This window comes from Pomacea canaliculata, linkage group LG9 (assembly GCF_003073045.1).
Source record: "Pomacea canaliculata isolate SZHN2017 linkage group LG9, ASM307304v1, whole genome shotgun sequence".
In the NCBI taxonomy this organism is placed as follows: Eukaryota; Metazoa; Mollusca; class Gastropoda; order Architaenioglossa; family Ampullariidae; genus Pomacea; species Pomacea canaliculata.
The window spans coordinates 5,485,363-5,506,683 of NC_037598.1; the positions used below are offsets into that span (position 1 = coordinate 5,485,363).

Below are 21,321 nucleotides of genomic sequence, written 5' to 3' on the forward strand. Positions count from 1 at the left end.
CTGTTTGTGTACGTGAACCACTCAAAGCCGACTTTGATGATGACCTCGCGGGTCACTGCATTTACATTTGAAGATGATCAGAACGGTTACATCCGGGGACTGAGCACCTCTGATGCCTCTGTAGCATTGTTGTTATGGTTACATCAACTTCGTGTGATGTGAGTCTGTTTGTCTCATTCCGAGGGCTTGTTGCAAAGCACAGAACTCCGTTGCAACGTTTAGAGCCAGGAAACAGACCATGTCCCTCCTCTCCTCCACTGCTACCCGTCCTGGTTCGCATTCAGTACAGTCTGGGCTGTGTTTTAATTTCTTTGAAGGCCTCTGGTCTATTTCTCTGACCCTTTCTCTCACTTTTCTCGTCTCGTGACCAGTCCACTTCCTTTCCCTGCTCATTCACGAAACTCTCAATCTTGACTGTCTTCTATGCTTGTCTTTTATTATTTGTCAGTGCTGTTGTTCATCCTTCCATTCTTCCTATTCTGTTCTTGTTTTTGTTCCAAGCTCCGCGAGCGTGATCATGCGCTATATACCTCCCGCGATTATTATATTTTTATTATAAAACAACAATGGATAATAACAAAAAATATTACTCATCCACTCATCTGTGCGTGACTAAAAATAAAAAAAGATGGTTCGAGAAAAGAATTCCTGTCTCGATGTCCATAAGGCCACTCCCTCCAATCACAGATCTTTGCCGGCTTCAATCTCCTGAACCGACAATAGTATTAGGGCTTCTCCTGGAGTACGGGCCGACGACTTCTGTTTCTCCTCCATCTAATTACACTCATTCACCTGCCTCTTTCTTCTTAATGAATCACTGATCAGAGAGATTGTGCGGACGAAGCCTAATCACATTGTTAACGAGAAGCAAAAGCTTACAAAAGGTCAGTTCGGTCAGTGAGTTCCTGTTCAGGAATGCACTTTGTCTTAGAGTATATCGCTTTTTCCCTTCTCACTAATTTTTGGAATTATGCATTTGAGGAGGATCTGTCATTTTTTGTACATCCATACGAGGTCCCCCGTGCCAGAACCATGAATGTTTTTCTCCTTTAACAAGCAGACAATTTCCATACCATATTCTTTCCCTGCAAACTATCCTTCCTTGTGGATTTTCACAGACACGACTAACCCTGTAGTACAATATATTATTGAAATAGTTCTAGGTGTCAGTTGAAAGCACAATTTTTCGAAGGTTTTGACTACACGGTACCCACTTTGGATGCCAACCATACAGCTGAGATAAATCTTAATGGTGAAGCCCGCAGCAAAAGCTTTGAAAGCTAAAAATAAGTTTGCTAATTGGACCAAGACTTGGGCAGGAGGACAGACAGCATCCAGTATTATCCTCCGTCTACGAGCAGTCCTAAGCCTTCTATTCCTGGCTAGAAAATCTCGCTGCTTCACGGACTGGACAGCAAGTCGGTATCCACAACGAGAGTGAGTTTCCAGACCTCTCATCACTCAAGCACTTCCCAAGATGTGGTCCCTGGTTACAGGGGATACTACAGCAAGTAGTCAAGTCCGGCAGACACGTAGTCAGGATTTCTAGATGACGAAGTGAACTCACCGCCTGTCGATACCTGGCGACTAGGGAAATATCGGAGGGAGCTTCAGGGTAGGACTACTTTCATGCTGGTGCAGTTGTACCAGGAGGACTAAAATCCTTCAGTTATGTATATCAAGGACCAGCTGTTGAGAGGTCAACCAGTAAACAACAACGAAGGATGAATGAATAAGTCCAACAGAAAAATACTTCTAGGCTTTGTTCAAGAAGACAGATGCTGGACAAAGATAGATATTTCTACTTATTCTGTCGAGCTTTCACTTTGATTTCTCTTACAGAAGGTCGTCTTGTCTGTCAACACCACCCGACACCCTTCCTCCACCCGGTCATTACCAAGTCGCCATCTCAATCAGGGACTGCAATCAGTCTTGTCTGTCCTTCACCTCCCTGTTTTCCCTTCTTTTTTTACGAGGTTCGCCATCACCACCTTTGCTGGAAGAAGAACCGTAGACAGTACGAGTCCTCGTAGTGCGGGGTCACGAGGCTTACGAGAACGTAAAACGCAATCAACTCGTATCTCGAGTGCCCTTGTCATCAGTCGTTCCCGTTACTTTGACATTTAAACTTCTGTGTAATAACTGACATCTTTGGGATAATGTGTTGATTATCGTCTGTACAGAATGCGTCTACACCTTCATGGAGGGAGACAACATGTTTATTTGTCTACCTTGTTTATAAAAGGTCCGACCTCACAACAAATGTGTTGATGTGGGTTAATATCACAGCCTGTGCATTTCCAAAGAGTTCAAACGCTCAAACGCTCCCCCGTGACTTATTTTAAGCACGATAATAACAAGAAAATTAATTAGGGGTAAACACCAAAGCACTAGCTGCACTCTTTTCTATCCTTTGATTTAAATCAAAAATGCTTCGCTGAGCCGACACGCACGTCTTCGTCCTTTCACAAGGTGAACTTTTCAATTGACGAAAAAAAAGAAACTATCAGCACGAAGGTATCATAAATATTGCACACGGAAGCAAAGAGAGAGAGAGATGGAGGACAAAGTTCATGGCATTCCGAAAAGCTCCAGCCGCAAATCACCTCCCAGAAAAGTCACGTGGGAGGAGTCGCTGAATTTCTGACTCGACAAAGCTCGACCTGATGTAAGTCACGCGGTGCGTAAGAGGCAAAGGTCAAAAAGACAGCAAGACACATAAACAAATGTTCTGTAACGACTGTACTGTCATCCATGCTTTGATTTTGACAGCATCTTCTCCGACCTATCGGATGCAAGACGCTGGTTTTTTTTGTTTTTGTTTTTTTGTTCACTTTCAGCTCGATCTGCACTAATGTCAGACGAAAGAAGGAAGTGGAGAAGAAAGAGGACAAAGATCGAGGAGGACGGCAGGAGCAGAAGAAGAAGAAGAAAAAGAAGAAGAGGGAAGAAGAAGAAGAGCTTTATTAAGAGAGAAAGAGACAGAGTACAGGCCCAATCAATGGAATAACGAGGAGCTTAAGGAAGTGTACAGTCGGTGTATTCCAGATGATGCGCGCTGAAACAGGACAAAATGAGTTATCGACCTTTACAACATTAAACTGTGAAAGAGCGCTTACAGGAGATTACATCCAGAAAACTTGCCGAGCTGGAAAAGTATGAGATGATTTTTATTCACCTGTTGACCTGTACACGTCTTAGGAGGGAAGATAGACAACGAATGGCCAGGATGAGAAAGAGAATGTACGACAAGAATAGAGAAAGAAAAAAAACGATGGTGACGATGAAGAAACAATGTGGTGATAGGACGTAAAGTTTTTATTTTATTTTATTTTTTCAAGTAAAAAGTTTTTTCTGTTTGTAGAAACGGGTCACTAAGTATATACCTCCAGTGTTCAGAATAATCATAACATAAAGAGACAAAAAAAAAAAAAAAAATAAGGGTCACGTGATATAAATACCAGGAAAGAAATACCAAGTATAGATACTTGCGTCATCTTGGTGAGCATCAGTGGCTCAGAAATTCCCCTTGCCTCAGACATCCGCCTCTACAATGCGCATGCGTCATAGTTGGATACATTTAAATAGGGTGGAGCCTTGACATCTACCTCACATATTGAAATTAAGTGTATTTACATGTCAGCGCCTGAAAACCTTCATATTGTGCACGCGCACGACATCAAATATAAGCAGCATATCACTTTCAATATTGTGGAATGACTGTATTGGGCATGTCAGTATGACGCATGCGCATTATGGAGGCGGATTTCTGAGGAAAGGGGGATTTATTATATATATATCTTGTGGATTGAGTCAGGCTGTGTGGTTGGTGATATAATTATTTAAGAAGACGAGCTTCCTTTCTCGGATGATTATATCAAAGCGCACTCCGGCGATTGCTGCTTATGTGAGGTGGTTGATTAAATTCTTCAGATGTCTGTAAATGTTTTGACAACTGACAGTTTTTTTCAAACAATATATAAAAAATGTTACAACAACTGCCACATAAAATACAGTAGCTGCTGTCACATTTCGCGTTTACTTGTGAAAAGCTTGACAACATTATTCAGAATCATTAACAAACATGCCTGTGTGAAAAAAAGAGTAAGGATGGGTTACAGCAGGACTGTAGGAAGTTGAACCAGAGGCAAAGCGAGACCACACAAATAAAAATGAGAGTAAGAGTGGAAAGATGATTGAGACAGAGATGAAAGTGGGAGAAAAAGAAAGAATGACTAGCAGATGTGTAGACACGGAAAGAAAGTAATATCGGAGGTAAATCATGAAAGAAGGAAGTCAGACTGAAGGTTGAGTGTCAAAAAAAAGTAAACATTAAGAATATTGTTCGTCTGGCCTATCTTGTTCTTTTTCTTTTAATGAGATTACTTTTCTTTATATCTTTGCAATAATGTCCTTTGTCCTGTTTTTTTTTTCTCTACGGACGAGTGTAATGAAGTGTTAAGGTGGCCACGATTTCTGACAGCTAGGAGCCACACGAGATGTATTTGAGGGGAAAGGCTATCAACCCTGGTGAAGTATTGTGGGGAGAAAACTCATTCATGTCTCTATTTTATGTTTTACACATATGTGACAACCATCTATGCTCCTCTTCTAGCTGTCTTTTCAAAAGAATGGCAGGTTTTGTTAAATCTTTTTTGGCAAGTTCTATCGTTTACAGGGAAGCTATTGTTGATTTGTACACTTGGGCCTGGTTAGAAATATTATTGCACAGTAATGACTGTCACGAAGAAGAGATTTATGAGATCAAGAACGGTAACTGGAGTAGACTAGGCCATTTCGGGTTAGATGAGGGAGTTAAAGAAAAAGAAAACAAAGCTTCACTTCACCCTACTTTTTGTGTCAACAAATTTAACTACCAGGACATCAAAAGAGACCTGTTTTACAGGGGAGCATCTAAGGAGTGGGGTTATCAATCTCGTAAACCAGAGAAGAAGAGGCCAGGCCAGGAACTGTTCCCTAGCGATCACCGACATGTGCAAAGGGAGAGCAGTCAAGGGACGACTTCATTGCTATCGCCAACTGCGCATGCCCACGCTTGGAGATTGCTGAGAGGAAGTTGTGCCCCTTACCACGAAGCAGAAAGCTATGACAGAATGAATACACCACAGAGTAAAAATAGTAATAACGTGGCAAACACTCGAGCCATGAGATGATAATAGGGAACGAAGATGGAAACCAATATGCATTTGCTCGATATTCAAACTTGACGATGCTTTTGCTTGTTACCCAAGCCATAGGAATGCTTCCAACAACATTGTCCCTTTATGAGTCTGATACTTCAGACTTGTGGGTCACTCCGCCGGCATCCTGAGGAAGCAATGGCAGGAGAGCAAAAAGAGAAGGCAATCCCCGTTAATCATCATCATCGAGCAGGGCTCGATAACCTCGGTTGTCGTCCGTCATTATTTTCTTGGCACATCGGACGACAACAGCTGAACAGAGACATCATTCGATGTCGGGGGCCACTGTGGGGCATCAGACAAGATTAACTCATCCGGAAGAGACACCCACACATCACAAGACAACCCTATTTCTTCACGCCATCTTTTTGAAAAACAAATAAACAAACACGGCTTAGTCATCCAGAAAGTCATCAACACATCTGACTACACGTCATCTACCTAAACAACAAAAAAGCATCCAAGCAAGCAGACAAACAAAGAAAACAACTAAGCAAACAAACAAAATCATATGTACAATAAATCATGAGCGTACATACATCTTACAACTAAAAATACAAGAAACAAACCAAATAAATAAATAATCCGTGATGCCAACGCTGGTTCATACTTTTAGTCAACTTCAAGTATAGCAAGTCACTATCTCCCCCTCCTTCCCACAAGAGCTCTAATCTGGGACACGGGCGAAACTGAAGGGGGTTCTCGAGGTCGAAATTCAATTTGTAAAATGGTTGATTCGTGTTATTTGGCCACAAGTCGGCAGCTTCCAGCCAACGGTCCGGTATTAAGAGCGGCAAACGGACCCCCTCTATCAGGGGAGGAAAGTTAAGACCAGCAGTCGAGATCAGATCAATGTCCCGAGGCCAAAGGGAGAGCAAAAAAAGGGCAACCCTTTTGTCTCCATCCTGTCCCCTTCTCTTCCCCTAACCTCATCTCCCTCCTCAACCGACAGAGCCTCACAACTGGAGATGGAGGGCCAGGGAGGAAAGGTTGCTATTGAACGAGAAGTATCTCATCCCTTCTTGCCTATTTCTCGCCACTTCTTGTCCACCATCTTTATTGCTAATTAGTCTGAGAGAGACCTTTGCAGACCGAGATAGCTCTCACTGTTTCCTGATTAACACAGGGAACGGGTCGTAAGAGAACCACGTAAACAAGCATTCCAACTCTTGTAACTACATGCGGATGTCCTACCCACGTGACCTCGTTTTTTGCATCCTGAGCAATCCCGAGTCTCTCATTCCTACTTCATTTCTGGGTTCTTACTGATCGGAAAAGGGGGAGAACCCTCGAAAAAGAAAAGAGAACTCGCGGAGCAATCTATGAGCCGAACATGTCCTTAAGTTTCTCGGCAGACGGGCGCTTGGGAATTCGACAATCGCGGCTGGACCAAAACTACTCCTGTTCGATTACCATTTAGGACGAAAATCAATGCAGCTTTACCGAGTGTGACCTCGCCACAGGCAGAAATCGCGCCCAGTCGCCTGTTGCCATGGATTCCGACGCTATTTGTAGGTGTCTTCCGCATCTCTAGCCCTCGGTTCAGAAACAGCTTGGCTGGAATCGCTCTTCACCAATAAAAGAATGTTCGGGAGCTTGATACTCGCAAACCATTGAGTTAAAGAAACCAGAAAAAAAAGTTAAAGAACCACCTGACACGTGATTCATTTGGTCTGAGCTTGTTACATTCGTGTTTGCTAAAACGAGGCAAAGAATCCTAGACAGCAACCACTCACGTGTATCATCTCTTGTGGTGGTGAGAAAGAGAAATACTGTTTTTAATCGGAAAACAATAAGAAGTGTTGTGTACTAACCGACGACTGGTTCAGATGAAGACAGCGACGACAGCGCAGCTGGCACATAAATAACTTGCTCTAATGGTCAGAAAGGGGGATAATTTCCTAGAGATTCAGAATGAAAGGGGGACAATTCTTCGCGGTCGGCAAATACCACAGAATACCACCAGAAGCTTCCCTGCCTAAAATGTTTTAGACTAGTGTTTTAAAACATGTAGAACAAAAAGGTGAGACATCAAAAAGCTCAATAGATATATTTACTTTCGATTGTACTTACCTAGAATTTCTTCCTTCAGCGGAATGGATTCTACGGGGGGAAAATAATAAAAAAAATAATGTCAGCACTTAACAAGTTTCCTTATAAAAAAAAGCGAAGGCAGGTTACAGATATGAGTGCGCTAGGATTTAGTGAGACACAAAGCACCATGCAAATTATTTAGTAAATAAAGTTCTGACACAGACAACAAAGCTTTTCGAGTGCAGGACCGGCTATAAAGGTGCAGAAAAAAAGATGTAAGGATTAAAGACAGTAAGGAGAAAATGCATAAAACGGCTCAGGAAATTTTTTTTTTTTATCATCGATACACACTGACATCACTGTGAATGTAAAGTCGTCCCACACGTTTTACAGAAGCAGAAACAGAAGTTTCCGACAAGATCACCATGATACAGCAGCTATAACAGCCAGGAGTCTTGTTGTTACCTAGAAGAATCCATCAGGAAGAAAAATATATTTCGGACAGAATGTTCTAGTTGTCACGAGTAGCCTTCAACACAGCAACACGGAATAAGCACAATAATAATAATAATTTAAAAAAAGAAGAAAGAAAATGACGTAAAGGGCAGACAACTGACCTGTCTTACCGTAGTTGTTGGACGTGCCGGTGGATCCAGATGGCGCCATTTTGTAGGAGGCAGAGTTCATGGTGAGCTTGCGGACGTTCTTCTGCGGCTGGAAGACGATGATGTAGACCTTGGGCATGAAGAGGCACAGGAGAGCCACCGTGGCACTCAGCGAGATGGACACACACAGGGTCGTGATCTGAATCTGCAACAGGTGCAACGGCCAGGTGTTCACATCAGGTAAACATCTCTACCACCGGCTGCTGACAGCAGGAAAACATCTCTAACACTGGCTGCTGACAGAAGGTATAAAACCCTTGTTAGTGGTGTAGTAAATGTTTATTCCTGTTTGTAACAGCTTCGATATTAGCCGTTACATGGTGAATATTTCATAAATACTTCCTTTTGCATGATGGGTTTTCAACGTTAAATATTATATATTATTATTGTTTTGTTTTAATATATTGCTTTTTGGAATATTATACTTATCACGAACCTAATGTTTATTTTAACCATTTGGATGGAGAGAAAACGGAAAAAAACGATTTTTGCGGTTGAATTGTGTCCTTTACATGGACGGGTGAACCTGACAGTTAATCGGAGAAATATGTTTGTTGTACTGGAATGCCATATTGGAATTGTTATTAGTTTTGGACTCATATACCCGATCCTCATCTTTCAGATATATTTGCAGTAGCCTTTAACCTTCTGTCTTCCTTCAAGCAACAGTGACCTATTGACAACCTTGTCAGCCACTCGATCTGTCTAGTCATCTTCTCCCCCACCCCTTCCGCTCCCCCCAGACGACGGTACAGGTCAATGGACTGAGGGTAACGACCTGTTGATGACACTGTTGCGGTCTTACCTTCCCGATTTATCCTCCGAACATCGAAACAAACTCAAAACGGACAGCAAATTGTGTTCTTTTTCTGCCTAACAACATTTTTTTCATGTTGCTATAGTTACCATACAATGTATTTATAATATAAATATGTCTGCCCATGACATGCACAAAAATCCATCCCATAATTTCAGCATTCTCATAACTCACTAGCAAACAAAGAGGAAAGATGAAATCTGCGCAAATCCAGTGGCGACAGTTGTTTCCAGCTTATAAAAACATCTCATTTCCTCCTCGTTTAGTATTCCGTGGAAAAAAGGATTAAAGAAATTTTGCCATTACAGAACCATTAATCATGCTGTCGGGCCGAAAAAAGGGGAAGGAAGTCAGAGTCATTAGATGGCGCTGCAATCCTTCGATGCAAAAAAAAAAAAAAAAAAAGAAAAAAAAAAAAGAAAATTAAAAAAATTCGTAATAAGCAGAAAATAAATCTCCATTCAAAAGCCAGAACGCTGGAATCGCCGAGTCAGCAAACCTTTGAAACAAGATGGATTCATATGAGCTGCAATAATGGGAGAGGATTTCCAGCCAAGAGTAGAATAGGGGGAGGCTTGTTCCTTGAATGATGGCCTCATCGTGAGAGTGGAAAATAAAGGTTTCATCTCGATGTCTAAATCATTCTATTGCTTGTAACCGGTTGTGACGGTTGGCCAGTGTGTTGACGGTTGGGGTCGGGGAATGGTGGAAGAAAATTATGAAAAGGAGTGAAATCCGATAGGAAAACAAAGGCTGGACCGGCATCTACATGGTGCGATAGGCAGAGGGTAGGCACTAACGGGCCTAGTAATAAATAATTAATGAATACGTGCAAACATGGATGCATGCGAGCGCGTGGATGTGTGCACGTGCAGGAAAACGCACAGAATGTCGGTGCTGCTAGAGGAATCAATATTCTCCTCAAAGCAACATTGTCTCGCATTGACGAAAAGGTTATCAAGAATACATACGAGCACCTGCAGGCATCAATATAGGAACAGATATTGTTACCTGAATGAATCTACCACTCGAAATGTACATACATCATCATCATCATCAATCCTCCTCCTCCTCCTCCTCCTCCTCCTCCTCCTCCTCCTCCTCCTCATCCTCATCATCATCATCATCATCATCATCATCATCATCATCATCATCATCATCATTATCATCGTCATTATCTAGCATCTACATGACTCATTGCAGAGGTCTGCTTCATGTAAAACTGACATTTCATTCTCTGAGAGGCTGTGAGACTGCTGTCCGATTCTTTTCTCTCATCAGCAGGAGAAGCTGTCGGTCCAAACACCCGCCTGAAGCGAGACAGTCGAAGCATCTCATGGCCGCCGTCAAGAGAGGAGGCACGGACCACTCAGCCCTCGGCAAGAAAAAACCAACGGCATCGCCAAGGGTCAAGACCTCTGACTTGACCTTACGAACTTTGTGGTCAGTGAGTACAGCGACTTTGTTGCGACTTTGAGTTTAGTATGGGAAGTGAATTTTTTTAACTGATTCGAAAATGCTCTCTTCTCAAATGAAACTCGGTCAGTCATAATAGTTGTTTGTTTGTATCCGAACTTTGAAAGAGGGAAATGAATGCTGTCTCGCGAAAAAGTACTTTGGTGGTGTTTGATAAACAAAATGGCTGAAAACAATAAAAAGATAGCTACAAGAAGTCGAACAGTAGTGGTCATCGTTATTATTTTTTAAATCCCCGATCTAAACACATTATACATTTTCATCAAAGGATGTGCCCCTTCCAAAAGTTTCGATATACGAGTTGACAAACTTCATTGGAGAATGAAAGAGGTCAAAGCCATGACGTCATCCATGTCCAGAGAAGCACCTAATTAACATACTGTCCCAGCTTTGTCATTGGCTGGAACCTTGAGACCGTGACGTAACCATGTATACCTGATGTGACAGTTTTTGACCCCTTTCTGTGAATAATGAAGGTAGGAGGCACTCTGTTCAGAATACAGAAAACCTCTTCACCAGCATTTAGAGAAATTCTTGCACGTAGTTCAGTCTTGAAAAAAAAAAATTCAGTCTTAAAAATCGTTACCGCCATCCAGAGAATAGTCGGGATGACGCCATCGCAGACGCCACCATGGGGATGAAGAGCAGCAATCCCAGACTGCATCATCAAGGATGTATCCACGGAGACAATGTCCGAACAAAGACTTTGGAGAGGTGGCATTCGGAAATAAAGTTACGCATGAATAGGCCGAGAGAAGTTCAGACAAGACAAAGAAACAAAAATGAGGAGCTGCTCACATGACCACCATCTTGAAGCAGTGCAGCGTTACATGATAAAACGCGGGGCTTGTGGGGCTTGTGGGCCTCGTTCTGATTGTGCCTCGAGGGAAAGACCACTCCGCGAGACTCGAGCGTCGCGAGAGTTACCGTCTCGCGCACAACGACGTCACAATCAAAGTGTTTTTGCTTCTCGAACGTTCGCGCTGACGTGGTGAGTGGCATTTCTTTTCATCGAGCCGATGATCCCCCTGCCAACGTAAATACACGGTTCGAATCGCGGTTTTACTTTTTTTTTTTTTGTGTCCGAATTTCGATCGCACTGCTTCTGAGTTGCTGCCTCGCTCACTCTGTGTGCAGGTGTCAACTGTGTAAACAGCTGCCAGTGCGTATTTGCAGGTGTCAGCTTTGTAAACCAGCGCCGTGTAATGATCCTCTGTAGACAGAGTTTCCAATAACTTGCAACCTTTTACTGCATTTTTCAAAGTCGATCTCTGGATCCTTCGATTGGCCATTTCCTCGATGGAGCTATGACTTCAGAAACGGTCTCAACAGTTTCGGGGAGTTGTGCAAGTTTTGCTATGTAAGAAAACACTTCAAGTGACAAATTTAGAAGAAGTGGAATAAAAAAGACGAGAAAGGACAAGATAGAGGAAGAAAGCGAAATAGCTGAGAAGCATGACTGCTCCCCAGTCGCTCAGCCGCCATCGAGTTTTGAATTATCGTCCATACGCTGAGGACGGACAGCGCGTCCTGGACCATTACATCACAGGCTGTTGGATTTGTCATTACCTCCATGTTTGCGGCCTTTCCATTACCGGGTACATAGTACGTCCACTCTGAGGCCAAAAAAATAAAAATAAATAAATAAATAAAATGAAATTGAAACGGGATTCAGAAAATTTCTATATCCTAGATGTGGACTGCAATGGTGTGACCCTTGACATTAGAATTTTTCTATCGACTTACACGAACCTTAAGCTGTGTCCGAGCACCTTAGTCATAAAATGTTTATCAACAGCTGAAATTAACTTCCTCATGCCGGAGAGAGGATGAAGAGAATCTAGAGATTTTTCTGTGTTTCATCAGTTTGTGTGTCATCCTTAAATTGAAAAATTAATTCTGTAAACAACAGCCGGGTGAGAACTGAGTCTTTACGCGGTAATCAATACTCCGAGCGAGGAACTGCACTTGTCGGATTTCTTGTCTTCATCGACATCGCCGTTATCGTCAGGATTTCATGCATGTGTGTGTGAAGACCTCAGCCGATAAAATAAAAATACCTGATTTCTTAAAAGCAACAACTCGTTTACTTCCAAGGACTTCCATATAAAAACTAGCAAAGGTCAAAGGTCATATTCAACTATTCCTGTCTTCCAATGAACAGACCAGTAGGCACGAGTCGGCTCAGAAAACTGTCCACTTACCTCATCTACATATCCTAAAAATAGCCTTCAGCTCTCCATCCTTCTTTGATCATCAGCTAAGCTGAACTAACATCCCAGGGGTAGATCACGAAAAGACTTTTTTTTTCACCCAAACTATCATTTTACACTTTCTGCATGACTTTCCTAAAAAGAAATTGCAGCTGCATTTATCAACAGCTGGTTTAAGACGATGACAGGAGATGAAAGGACAGTGTTTGATTGGTTAATACCTGTTGTCCACTTGATTTGACACCTGCACCCACCGACCTCGTCTTGCTATCCACAACTCTAATTGCAGTTCTCTATAAATAGAAATTTTATACAGAAGACAAGACTAAGTCTGTCTGATATCTTCGTCTTGTCTGTCTAACCCATAAACTTGTTAACGGACATCATAAATGTCATGCAACTATGTCGAAATAACACTGTTTTGTTCTGCCTTCTTCTTTTCTTCTCATTTATTCCTTTTTCATTGCCTCCTGTTCTCTGCAGTAAAAGTTTTATGTGAGCGGGATTGTCCGTGACAATGTCACGCGACGAACATTTCCACGCAAGCGAGTGAACAAGAAGTTTTTGTGTTCCATTTTATTTATTTTGGTTTATCCTTTCGAGTCTGGAACTTGTAGTCTTTGGGAAAGACAACCCTGCTCGTGCTAGAAGACGGAGGCTTTATGGGTGTCCCAGCAACCTCTCCCCCACCCCATACTGGTGAATCCAGGTAAATATACCTACCTATAGTATGTTGTTATGTCAGTTGGTACAGTGTTTGTAATGAGGACTATTTACTGTCTTTAGTTACATTATTTTATACTTTATTCTTTTTTTCTGGTGGTGAAAATGTTCTTAAAGTCTTTCTTTGGATAAACAGACAGAGGAATGAATGAAACTTTGTTACAGAGAGATATAGAGCACGAAAATATAAAAAGAAAAAGAACACGAGAGAAGGAGAATGTGATAGGGATTAATTATGCAATGAAATTTTTAAAGGAGAGGAAATAAAATACCATTTCTTTTAGTAGTTCTTCATTTTCAGTATATCTCTCTATTACCTGTTGAAAGACACAATGGCTGACCTTCGGCAACTGAGCATTGAACACGAACAAGGACAGGTCAAAGTGAATACAAGATAAGAATTTGTACACTGAGAACACTCAGTATATTATGTTTAACAGAAAGTCCAAACTAAGTATTCACAATCTATATCCTTCCAAGACAGAGGAAGAAACACACACACACACACAGATACAGAGAGATACTCATATAACCACAAATGGACAAGACACAAAAAGACACAGGCACACAACTACACAAACATACAAACAAACACAGATAAAGGAGATAATTTTTGCCCACCCACCTCCATAATACTACTCTCTACATCAATCTCCCCCAACCCTTCCCCCACTCCTCTCTCCTCCCTGTCGCGCTTGTTTGCAAATCCTCTTTCGTCGTCGTTCGTCCCATCCTCTAGTTTGTTAGGAAATCCTCTTTCATCGTTGTTCGTCTTGTTCATCTAGTTTGGTGGCATGTCGGCGAGGAACTCCCAAACCTTCCAGCACATGGGGCTGGTGCCAGGACCCGGTGCAACAAGGTCCGCTCCCTGGCCGCCCCGGCTCACTGCACTGCCAGCACTTCCGTTGGCCGCCCGCAGGCGACGTGGCAGATCAGAAGGTTGGGGGCCGAGTCCTGCCTTAATGTGGACGGGCAACATGAGGCAAGACTAGCTTATTCTGAGCCATTTCCGTTTATTTTCGATCCAGCCCGTTCCTGAGGAAAAAAATTCGGTGGAATGCAGCCCGAGCTCCCCCACCCTCTAGACATCCCTCAATTTTTATGTATTTCTTTTTTTGTTCGTGACAACCTTTTGAGCAGAGTTGGGGTTACATGCACCCACAAGGCTGTGCGCAAACATGTAATTGGCCATGAGTGCACGTGTAGGGAGTTACACGCATTATGTTAGAATTGCCAGCATAAAATAATTATTTCTTTTTAGCACAATTAAAATGTAATAAAAAACGAAAATGAAATCGATCTTGATTGGTGATCTTCATGAACCAAGTTCAGACCGGCAAACATCGCCCGGTGGCTTTAAAGAAAAAAAAATCGCCTTTTAACATTATGTTTTTGCATACATTAGCTCCACAGACTGCTGCCATGAAAATAGTCCCGCTTTCATCTAAACCCATGTCGAGCTGAAATTTTAAAATTTACAAGCTCTTTTAAGGTCCTGATGACAGGTATAGGGAGCAAAATATTGTTCTCGAGATTTCAAATATACACGCGAGAGAATTTGTCAAGGGGAAGCTAAATACTTACGCCGGGCTAGAAGGTAGAATCGCGTTTGGTGCGAGACCACAAGGAGAGGGCCGTGAGAGTGACGGACTAAGTGTTATTACCGTTAAGTACGCAACGGTGACGTCAGGGGATCCGCTGCTGCCCCCTGGCGACTCGCGGGAAGAGCGGTGCTGACACCACGCAAGGGGAGCGCCGTGGCAGATGACTTTGTGAGGAGCCGCTAATGAGCGAGACCGATAAAGGTCAACGCGAGACGTCAACGAGAACGCTGGAGATGGCTGGAGGTAGATAACTGCCGTGCTGAGATTACGTCACGAGGACTTCCGTGTGGAAAACGCGTTTTGCTGGGTTCTGAAACCGTAGTCAGCGTGTCTGCGTTAAAACTCAACCCTGACATACTAAAATGCCAGTTATAGAAAGCCACAAGGGTTTTGCTGCTGATTAACGGCTAAACTTTCATTCATTTAAAAGAATTATTGACTTTTCATTCTGAGGGAAAGAATTTTTGCATTTAAAGTTGGAATAAATCCTCTCATGTGTTACAAACCTTCAAATTTTCAATTTTTTTTTCGTTTAATGTCACTAAAGAGAACGTTAAGGAAACTTGCGTCTACTGATTATATTTCTGATTGTCGGATTTTTTTTTTTTTCATTTTCTTCTAGAGGAATTCTGTTTAAGTTTATGTATGAGAAGCTAGCCTGGGTTCACAAATTTTGAAATGAGTGTGTTTATTTTATTATAATACATTCAAACCGTTTCGCTTTCTGGCTTCCCATAAAATCTGAGGTCCCTTGGTGGGAAGGTGGGAGGGGTGAACACATAAACAGACGACTCACTCCTGTCGTGGAGGAGAGTAAGCAGGTCCGGCACAGGACAGCAGGTCCCCTCCTCCACGTTCGTAAACCAGTTTTCCCCTGGAAACCGGGGCGTCGACCTCCTTCAAGGTACCTTGAATGACAGTCTTCGACAAGGTGTTGTGCCTGGTCATGTGGCTGAAGCAGACCAGTTCAAATCGCTTGACTGTTGCATGTAGGGATTCCTGGTGTAATGACCATGCTCAGTACAAAGTCCTTAGTTTTTATGTTCTCTTTACAAAATCTCAAGCAACCTTCTCAATCACATTCTCTTGAGTGCTTGGATTCTCTTCTCCGGCAAGCAGGGTCCACATTTTACATCCTTAAAGCAGGATTGGGGCTAAGAGGGACTTGTAAAGATTGTACTTTGTAGTGAACCTGATGTTAGACCCTTCCATCCTAGCCATTGCCAGTGTTGCTGTTGCGATTCTGATGAGTATTTGTCGTAGAGCTGCGGTCGTTGGAGTAGGTGGCTCCCAAGTACTTAAATCTGATCACCTCTGCGAGCTGTACTCAGTTCATGAAGACATCTGCTGTGCCACCAATATCCATGATTTTACTCCTGTCAGTGAAGGTCTCCACTCCATATGCGATTGAACTGTCTGTCAGTCTGTTGGTAAGATGTTGAAGAACTCTGTTAGTGCCTGCGATCATGTCGATGTCGTCTGCACAGCGCAGGTTAGTCCTCCCACAGATGGAAATGGAAGTGTGATAGTCGTGGAGGGTTTCACGCATGATGTTCTCCAGAAAAATGTTGAACGGCGCAGGGGATAGGGGGGCACCTTTGATGGACGTCTACTGTCATGTGAGAGTAAGCTCCTATTTGGTTATTCGGCAGTACTGTGCTCGTGTAGCTATTATACAGTGCCTCGATTACTTGGATGAGACCCTCCTTGACGTTGAATGTTCGCATCACGTGCAATAGGCTTTCGTGCCAGACTCTGTCAAAAGCCTTTTTAAAGTCCAGGAAGTTGTGGTGGAGGTCCCGATGATGCTGGAGATGCTTCTCTATCAGGATGGGACAACTAAAACACTGCTCAACTCCGCAGTCTGAAGCCAGCCTGTTCTTTTTATAACAGTTCCTTCACGGTATTTCAGATGAGATTCTGTATTACCCAGGGTGGCTAATTTTCTTAGTGTTCTGTAGTTCTGACACTGTTTGCTGTTTTTTTGGGGGGAAGTGGTATGATAAGTGACTGCGTCTATATTTTGGTCCATTCTTTGCGTCCCCAGACTGACACAGAGCAGTGAGAGCCTTTGTTGTTTCATCCCCACACTGCTTGTGCAGCTCTGCTCTGATATTGTCAACAATGCACATACAAGACATCACTTACAATATCAACCGCAAAAGTAAATCCAAGTATTCAGATGCACGAGGTAACAGCAAAATAACAGACAGGAAGTGAGACAGGAAGTCAAAGACAAAGACATCATTACAAAGGACCATCACTATTGTATATAGTCGCGAAATATATAATATATATATAATAGCAGATAGCGAAAAAATGTAAGCCTGTGTATATATAAGAGAGAGAGAGATAAAGTAAACGAGCCGGAGTTGCCGATACTTTAGAATCAGTAAGCATGTACGTAATCTAATATTTATAACTACCGGCATTTTTTCTCTTATTTTTTATTCGCAACCAAGGAGAAAAGTTGTTCAAGTTGGGAAATGAAAAGAGTTCACGCGAGCGTACAATGTTTTTTTTACTTTCAGTCCTTCCCGACGACAGCAGGTCCAACTACCGATCCCAAGCGAACGGCTGACAGCCCGAGGCAAGAACCCGACTGAATAGTCCCGCACTTGGATTAACGACCCGGCCGCGCATGCGTAATGATCCGGAGCAGTGCCAACTCGAGGTGCTGCAGCTGACCAATCAGGAGGCCCGGCACTTCAGAAATAGCAGTAGCCTGCGGCCATGGCGGCAAGACGCGGGTTGCCACAGCAGCGACGTATCCGCGGTTAGTGTGGACGTGAGAGGCGAACGTTGAGTCTCGGTTCGAACACGATGCTTGTCTTGAATCCTCTTGAAGTGTTCAGTGGAACAGCTAATGGCCAGTCGGCCTTAAACCAGACGAAGAGTGGAGAGCACTTGTGGCAGTTTGCGTGGCAACACTGGTTTTTTTTCTTCTTTCTGGAGTCAGTAAGGTTTACTTAAATAAACTTTACTTTGTGGCGCTCGTTGAGGAGTACCTAATGGTGAAATCGCGAGATAACCGAGAAAAAAAAGAAACTTGTTTAGAGAGAACGAATAGGAGGGTTAAAACGTCGGTGGGAGACTACGTAAAGATGGAAGAACGTATAATAAAATCAATGAAACTGTTTTTGTTTGTTTCATTGTTATGTTTACCAAATGCACAGATTTGCGATGGAGATTTTTCGTCTTTTGATAGCTGAAGCAGGTATGTCTGTCTGCGATCGAATCCAAGTGAAACCAAGTCGCAGAGAGAATTTTTTCTCAACAACTAAGAATAAAATACGCAATATGAAAACTATAAATAATAGTTGTCTCGTGCAGATAATAAGTCAAACCACCGCAAACACAAAACATTTATGTCCCTTGTGTCAGTATATAAATGCCCTCACACTTTCTCTTCTCAAAATACAGAGCCTTGCAATAAATCAGCTAATTTCAACAAAAAATATCATCTCAACGACAGTGACAGCTAACAATGTCGCCCCGCAAAGGCAGTCATCATGTGTTGTGTATAAACAAATCCGTTAAAGAACAACAACAGAAGTGCTGAATAATGTTGAGTGCTATACTGATCCCAGAAAGAAAGGTAAAATCAGAGCTTGAAGCCAGATGGTGCTGGACATCTCGTGACTAACATGACCTCCGAGGACGCTAGAACCTTCCCTGTAAGCCTCGCTACTACAACTTCTTGTTCGGACGACCTCCACCTCATCCGGGTCTGTCTTGTGCACTACGCTAAGCTGTCGTAAGACCCGCTGTCAGCTTGTCGTCTGCTTCCCGCCCCGCCACAAAATCCCCCAGCTTCCTCCCACCAACCCCATCCCTCATCCCCACCAACCCCATCCCTCACCTCTACCCTGGTTGCCCTCCCGTGTGGCCCTGGTAGCACATAGGTAGAACACTTGCTTGTCGCTGTCGCAAGATTATGGTGAGAAGAAAATTGTTTTGAGCCAGCAACTGAGGTCATGTCACGGCAAAGCAACTATTGAGAGAGAGAGAATAAATAAGAGGGGAAAGAATCATGAGATTTGGAGGTCCGGCGTTCTTTTCTCTGAATGTGCCACCTGTAGACAGGTCTCTCCTGTTCATCATCCAAAGAAGCTGGTTACTGGCCCGTCTGTTGTCTGCTGGCCGGACATGCGCAGATTCGCCAACTCAGGCGGACATTTCTCCTCGTATTCGAGTACAGATGATGCAAATTTTTGTAATTCCCGATTTTATTTTCCAATGCTATAAATAGCTAATGATGCTCCACATGTGAGGATAATGTATTGAACTATCTTGTATTCATCTGAAACGGTCCCCCAAAGTCCGGATTATTAACGTGACCGTCACCTTTGACCCGAGTGAACCCAAACATTTCCCTGTCCTACCATCCTATCTTGTAACGGGCAAAATAATGGTATTATCTGAAACGAACATTAAAACCCCTTGCAATATGACTAGGAAGATTTTGAACACGATTTATTATTTTAGTTTATTTGCAATACTATATCAAAAGCCCAGGCTGAAATTTTCGCTTGGAAGATAGTGTTTCACAAAATGACAAAAAATATTCTTGAAAGGTCACAGCAGCAAGCACAGCCGACCTTCCACAGGTCAGAGCATAAATATTTCTTGAGAACAGCAGCAATGGTGGCACTGATGATGAAGGTAAGACCAGACGTCTTGGTATGAGGTTGTTACGATGGGGTAAATATTCCTGGACTTCAATGTTAAGACTAGCTGACTTCTAACACATAAGAAAGATTCTTTGTTTGCTTGTGTTCTATATCGGATCATCAAAGCTCAGAAATAGCTTTCCCTCTTTGTTTGCAGGTAAGGTGCGCTAAAAAAGACATCCCATAATACCTACATTTTATCGACTCCAATGTGTTTGCTCCTTCTGCGTTATTGCAGGCCAAACATTGCTCATCCGCAACAATCAATTGTGTAAATATTTCACATCCAGTGCCTAAAAGGATGAATTAACAGGTTTAAACGTTTGCCGCATCCTAGTCTAAGAAGGTTTGTTTTTCAAAAAAAAGACTGTTATGCTAAATGTGTTTTGCGTCACCTTTGAACTTTTTAAACACTTCATAAGATTATAACAAAGTGATGCTTGATTAAAGAACGCAGGGAAAGGTTACTTAGAAACGGCAAAGGAAACTTTGGTTGCTAGGAAATAGCATGGGTGTCATTGTAAAATATTAATGTAAGGATCTTAATAGGTAGGGATCTTAATCCATTGTAAGTAGGAAATGATAAGGGATCTTGGGGAGGAATTACTTGAAAAGGCGTAGAAAAAAATGATAAATGTTATTAGACTATGACGTAAGGGATTTAACGAATAGGTTCTCTAAAATAACGTAATAATAACACTTAGTTACACAGGTGTTTTAACTGATGGTTAATAGGTCATGATGTCAGGGTCAAGACTGGTCACGTGGACACTGTAAAAGCACAATAAATAATGCAGTGGGTCGAGAGCATGTTAAAGAGGATGTGGTTTCAGGGTGGAGGGTCAAGACAGACTACACAACCTGCAAACAAATTTGCGAATACACACAAAAACATGTACGTACATACACATACACTCCTACTACTGCTATGGATTGTATTCTGGCTTGTACGACATGTTTGATACTTGGCCTGAGGAGTGTGTTCGTGTTGTGTGTAGATGTTGACCTTTGACCTGGAGTATCGTCATTTTGTTCTGACGTCAAATAATTTTCACGTCACACCATCTGTCAGCTGTGACGCGCCTTGACCTTGTCCAAAGGGGAAGATAAGGCGCTATGCACGTGACTGTTGTTGTTGTTATTATTATTCACAGCCCTACATGTCGATAAACAAAGACCACACACACACACAACTTCGAGTGAAGTTTTTCTTTGGTCGGTTAAGCCACAGGACAAATGATGTCACTGCTTGATGTGTAGAAATTAGCTCCCCCTACCAGCAGGCAAATTATTTGCAGTTCTCGCCCTTTGCAGCCCTCTGAACTCGATGTTCTCTTAATTAGAATGACCTTTTACCCTGTGCATGTGTGTCTACAGCTCCGTGTCTGCCCTGCGCCCCACTCGTCGTGAAGCTGAAGCATGTGGCGTCCCCTGGACGTGAGATCCTGCAGATGACGCAGCAAAGATCCGCTCAATCCTCTGGTCTTCGAAAGACACGAGGTATAAAGGTCCTCGCACAACTGAGACTATGCCTTCCCATCATGCATTGCTCAACGTGGAGCACCGAGTGCCAGCATGCGCACACGGAAGATGCCACTTTCTCATTGTGACGGCACTCACACCCTCACTTCACCCTCCCATCCTCGCCATGAAAAAAGAATCCCTAGAGAACAAAACTATTTAAAAAACCTGAAAAAAACCTGACAAGAAAGGATGAGAAATCAAAACCCAGCTAATGGAAATTATCATGTGGATAAACTCTTCAAACTTCAAACAAAAGTGATTCGTCATGCTTCTAAGACTGGCTAACCTCACCGCACGCTGTATTGTAATCGTCTCCCATTTGCTCCCCGAGTTACCATGTTTCATATTAAGTGGACTTTTTTTTCCTTTCTCTCTCTCTCTCCGGGTAATT

General features: G+C 42.7%; 1 protein-coding gene across 5 annotated transcripts in view; it reads right to left on the reverse strand.

Annotated features, from left to right (window-relative positions):
• The window catches only part of LOC112571818 (metabotropic glutamate receptor-like), a 100,716-nt gene that overhangs the window by 14,405 nt on the left and 64,990 nt on the right, over nucleotides 1-21,321 (reverse strand). For 2 of the 5 annotated variants that reach the window (XM_025251121.1, XM_025251122.1), the window contains 2 exons: nucleotides 7,853-8,045; nucleotides 7,275-7,304 (listed from right to left, as the gene is read on the reverse strand). In XM_025251121.1, the coding sequence (XP_025106906.1) occupies nucleotides 7,275-7,304; nucleotides 7,853-8,045 (223 nt within the window). The remainder of the gene's footprint in view (nucleotides 1-7,274; nucleotides 7,305-7,852; nucleotides 8,046-21,321) is intronic. The other 3 variants (XM_025251123.1, XM_025251125.1, XM_025251124.1) reach the window with 3 other exon arrangements.